At 37.9% G+C, this 6,000-nt stretch overlaps 1 protein-coding gene across 2 annotated transcripts in view; it reads right to left on the reverse strand.

The window, feature by feature from the left end:
• Window positions 1-2,458, reverse strand: part of DYSF (dysferlin) — a 317,684-nt gene extending 315,226 nt beyond the window's left edge. For both annotated transcript variants that reach the window (XM_040419360.1, XM_040419355.1), the window contains exon 1: window positions 2,257-2,458. In XM_040419360.1, coding sequence (XP_040275294.1) covers window positions 2,257-2,344 — 88 coding nt within the window. In that variant the 5' untranslated portion in view covers window positions 2,345-2,458. The remainder of the gene's footprint in view (window positions 1-2,256) is intronic.
• Between the last annotated feature and the right edge of the window lie 3,542 nt (window positions 2,459-6,000).

Genomic DNA, 6,000 nt, shown 5'->3' on the forward strand with positions numbered 1-6,000 from the left:
CATCTCATAGGAATACACTGGAGATTGTGCATACAACACTGACAGGCATTGTGAGTTAGGAGGGTTTTATGACTCTACAGCTAATCACTGTATGGACTCGCCTATTATATCACTGGTATATCAGATAAGGCAAAAATTAGTAGGCATCTGTTAGATACTGATGTAATTCTGCAGTGTACAGAAAGTCAGGCGAGCATGGTGTGGACAGGTGGTCAGAATGGGGATTACAGGACACAGCTGTCCATAATGAAATGGTTCAAAATGTATGGATGCAGCTGGCACAGTTCAATAGCTGGGTCAGTGACATCATCACATCGCTGGCACACAATGCGGCTGTGTCAGCATGTCATTAATTGAAGTTAGGCTACACGGTGACTTGTGTCACACAACAGCAAAGTCTATTTTAGAATTGTAAATTGGCTGTCAAATCACAGACAAGTCGGTGGAGGAAAAGTCGCAAAGTGTGACACAAAATCCAACATTTTATGAGATTGATGTGTCGTAAACGCAGCATGTCGCGTGTCACATTCCGACCAATGAGAAACATAACATGAAATGTTGCTTGACTTTCTTGTTGGGCCACATATGTCGCCATATTGCCGAACCCTTACAGCAGAAGCTTCACTTTCTGGACCACGCGAAACTGAAATCTGGCAAGTTTTGAAAATTAGGGTGCTTTGACACATGCGGCAAAGGATTCCGGCAGGCAGTTCCGTCGCCGGATCCGTCGAAACGTATGCAAACTGGTGGCATTTGTCAGACTAGATGGGCCAAATGGTTCTTATCTGCCGACACATTCTATGTTTCTATGGATCAGGATCCTGATCTGTATGACAAATGCATTGAAATGCCAGATCCATCTCTCCGGTGTCATCCGGAAAAACGGATCCGGCATTTATTTTTCACATTTTTTGCGGTCTGGACATGCAGCCTACTGCTGTGTGTGGTGAATGTACATGAGCAATAACCAGGCTTCATGCACACAGCAGAGGCCACGTTGCTACGTACTACCATGTGCAGCACCATATTACAGGAATACTCCCCCAGCTAGAAGCAATGCTATGAATTACTGAAACGTGCACCATACAGTATGGCTCTAATTTCATGCTGGCAGGTACAGTAGGGTATCAGTGTATACATAACTCATAGGCGCCCATAGTAACATATAGTATTGGCCCTCACTTTCAGGCAATGCAGAACACAAAGCCCCAGATTTGTGCCAAAATTCTTCTTCTTCTTCTTTTTTTTTAATTGAGAAAATTTTAACTAATAAAATGCAATTAAAAAAGTTGCCCTCGGCCTCACCCGCTTTATTGGGCGTCTATGTCAGAAAACGTGGAACAGAAGTTTCATCAGACAACTGGCATAACTACACTGATAAATCGCTGCTTCCCTTCAGATAACATTTTACAAAATTGTCTCTGCCTTCAACCACCACTAGGGGGAGCTCGGTGCATTGGAATTTATACACTGATCATTGAATGCAATGGAAGCTGTAATCATCTCTTTGCCCAGGAGTGATTACTGCACATGTACTGGGAAACTAGGTAGGGCACTGGGACAAATACAAGATTTGCTATAGGGCGCTAAAAGATCTGTGGACGCTCCTGATTGAAGCAAAAAAAAAATAACCACATGTTCAAGTCCCTTAGAATTTAATTAAAAAGAAAAAGGAAATTCTTTATTATTTACAAAGCAAAAAAGATTTAAAAAAATATAATAATATATATATATATATACAGCCCCAAACAGAATATCATTTCATTGATCACCCCCCACAAACATATGGAGAAAGATTTTTCAATACATTACATGTACCCAAAATAGTACCGTTAAAAAATGCATCTCATCTTGCAAAAAAACAAGCCCCAATACGACTACATTGATGAAAAATGAAAGAGTTAAAGGTCTAGGATGAATAACGGACAAAATTGCTGGATCCTCAAGGCCCAACACAGATCCTACTAACATAATGACCACGATGATACTGAAGATACTACTACTCTAATCATTATCATACTACTACTTCTGACGAGGTATGGGTCTCCCGTGAAGGGATGCACAGAGATTTCCCCGCTGGGTGCCTCCTGCCCCTGCATCCCATGTGTATATCCAGGCCTCGGCCATCTGATATTTGGTGCCTTACAGGTCATCGCTCTACTTTCCATAAATACCCTCAGCTGTTGTAAGCTGCAAAGTCATCCCTGTATAGTGCAACCCCCTCCCCCCACAGCAGAACCCCAAAAAGACTCTAACCTTGGAAGACCACCGAGCAGTATGAATCGCTGATGTCGGTATCAAAGGTCTGCACATTCTCAGCGTGAAGGATGAATACTCTCAGCATTGTAGCCTGAGATTGCAGCAGCGATGCCCCTGTCTGCACTGAACTGGGAGTGGTTGTCTTCCTCCCTCTCCCTCTGTCCCAGTGAGAGGACTGTGCTCATCTGTGCCGTCACACGCAGCCCTGCAAATGACCACCCCGCCGAGCAGGTGTCTAACCCACTCACACTAAAATAGGCATCCCTGTGTGATACTGCACTCATACTGTCCACAGCTACAGGGAGGGTCTATCCAAATGTGATACCACAAATAGTCCGCCCGAAAGAATGCTTCAAATCCCTGTATACAAGAAGATGTATAACTTATACCGGCTGTACATATATAATTATATACAGGAGATACCCAGGTTATACCAGCATGGTCCATATCACTATATACAAGAAGATGTATAACTTATACCAGCTGTACATATATAATTATATACAGGAGATACCCAGGTTATACCAGCATGGTCCATATCACTATATACAAGAAGATGTACAACTTATACCAGCTGTACATATATAATTATATACAGGAGATACCCAGGTTATACCAGCATGGTCCATATCACTATATACAAGAAGATGTACAACTTATACCAGCTGTACATATATAATTATATACAGGAGATACCCAGGTTATACCAGCATGGTCCATATCACTATATACAAGAAGATGTATAACTTATACCAGCTGTACATATATAATTATATACAGGAGATGCCCAGGTTATACCAGCATGGTCCATATCACTGTATACAAGAAGATGTATAACTTATACCAGCGGTACATATATAACTATATACAGGAGATACCCAGGTTATACCAGCATGGTCCATATCACTATATACAAGAAGATGTATAACTTATACCAGCTGTACATATATAACTATATACAGGAGATACCCAGGTTATACCAGCATGGTCCATATCACTGTATACAAGAAGATGTATAACTTATACCAGCTGTACATATATAATTATATACAGGAGATACCCAGGTTATACCAGCATGCTCCATATCACTATATACAAGAAGATGTATAACTTATACCAGCTGTACATATATAATTATATACAGGAGATGCCCAGGTTATACCAGCATGCTCCATATCACTATATACAAGAAGATGTATAACTTATACCAGCTGTACATATATAATTATATACAGGAGATACCCAGGTTATACCAGCATGGTCTATATCACTATATACAAGAAGATGTATAACTTATATAATTATATACAGGAGATACCCAGGTTATACCAGCATGGTCCATATCACTATATACAAGAAGATGTATAACTTATACCAGCTGTACATATATAATTATATACAGGAGATACCCAGGTTATACCAGCATGGTCCATATCACTATATACAAGAAGATGTATAACTTATACCAGCTGTACATATATAATTATATACAGGAGATGCCCAGGTTATACCAGCATGCTCCATATCACTATATACAAGAAGATGTATAACTTATACCAGCTGTACATATATAACTATATACAGGAGATACCCAGGTTATACCAGCATGGTCCATATCACTATATACAAGAAGATGTATAACTTATACCAGCTGTACATATATAATTATATACAGGAGATGCCCAGGTTATACCAGCATGGTCCATATATAATTATATACAGGAGATACCCAGGTTATACCAGCATGGTCCATATCACTATATACAAGAAGATGTATAACTTATACCAGCTGTACATATATAATTATATACAGGAGATACCCAGGTTATACCAGCATGGTCCATATCACTATATACAAGAAGATGTATAACTGATACTAGCTGTACATATATAATTATATACAGGAGATGCCCAGGTTATACCAGCATGGTCCACATCACTGTATACAAGAAGACGTATAACTTATACCAGCTGTACATATATAATTATATACAGGAGATACCCAGGTTATACCAGCATGCTCCATATCACTATATACAAGAAGATGTATAACTTATACCAGCTGTACATATATAATTATATACAGGAGATACCCAGGTTATACCAGCATGGTCCATATCACTATATACAGGAAGATGTATAACTTATACCAGCTGTACATATATAATTATATACAGGAGATACCCAGGTTATACCAGCATGGTCCATATCACTATATACAAGAAGATGTATAACTTATACCAGCTGTACATATATAATTATATACAGGAGATGCCCAGGTTATACCAGCATGCTCCATATCACTGTATACAAGAAGATGTATAACTTATACCAGCTGTACATATATAATTATATACAGGAGATACCCAGGTTATACCAGCATGGTCCATATCACTATATACAAGAAGATGTATAACTGATACCAGCTGTACATATATAATTATATATAGGAGATACCCAGGTTATACCAGCATGGTCCATATCACTATATACAAGAAGATGTATAACTTATACCAGCTGTACATATATAATTATATACAGGAGATATCCAGGTTATACCAGCATGGTCCATATCTCTATATACAAGAAGATGTATAACTTATACCAGCTGTACATATACAATTATATACAGGAGATACCCAGGTTATACCAGCATGGTCCATATCACTATATACAAGAAGATGTATAACTTATACCAGCTGTACATATATAATTATATACAGGAGATACCAAGGTTATACCAGCATGGTCCATATCACTATATACAAGAAGATGTATAACTTATACCAGCTGTACATATATAATTATATACAGGAGATACCCAGGTTATACCAGCATGGTCCATATCACTATATACAAGAAGATGTATAACTTATACCAGCTGTACATATATAATTATATACAGGAGATACCCAGGTTATACCAGCTGTACATATATAATTATATACAGGAGATACCCAGGTTATACCAGCATGCTCCATATCACTATATACAAGAAGATGTATAACTTATACCAGCTGTACATATATAATTATATACAGGAGATACCCAGGTTATACCAGCTGTACATATATAATTATATACAGGAGATGCCCAGGTTATACCAGCATGGTTCATGTCACTATATACAAGAAGATATATAACTTATACCAGCTGTACATATATATTTATATACAGGAGATACCCAGGTTATACCAGCTGTACATATATAATTATATACAGGAGATGCCCAGGTTATACCAGCATGGTCCATATCACTATATACAAGAAGATGTATAACTTATACCAGCTGTACATATATAATTATATACAGGAGATACCCAGGTTATACCAGCATGGTCCATATCACTATATACAAGAAGATGTATAACTTATACCAGCTGTACATATATAATTATATACAGGAGATACCCAGGTTATACCAGCATGGTCCATATCACTATATACAAGAAGATGTATAACTTATACCAGCTGTACATACCAGCTGTACATATATAATTATATACAGGAGATACCCAGGTTATACCAGTATGGTCCATATCACTATATACAAGAAGATGTATAACTTATACCAGCTGTACATATATAATTATATACAGGAGATACCCAGGTTATACCAGCATGGTCCATATCACTATATACAAGAAGATGTATAACTTATACCAGCTGTACATATATAATTATATACAGGAGATACCCAGGTTATACCAGCATGGTCCATATCACTATATACAAGAAGAT

This window comes from Bufo bufo, chromosome 2 (assembly GCF_905171765.1).
Source record: "Bufo bufo chromosome 2, aBufBuf1.1, whole genome shotgun sequence".
Lineage (NCBI taxonomy): Eukaryota > Metazoa > Chordata > Amphibia > Anura > Bufonidae > Bufo > Bufo bufo.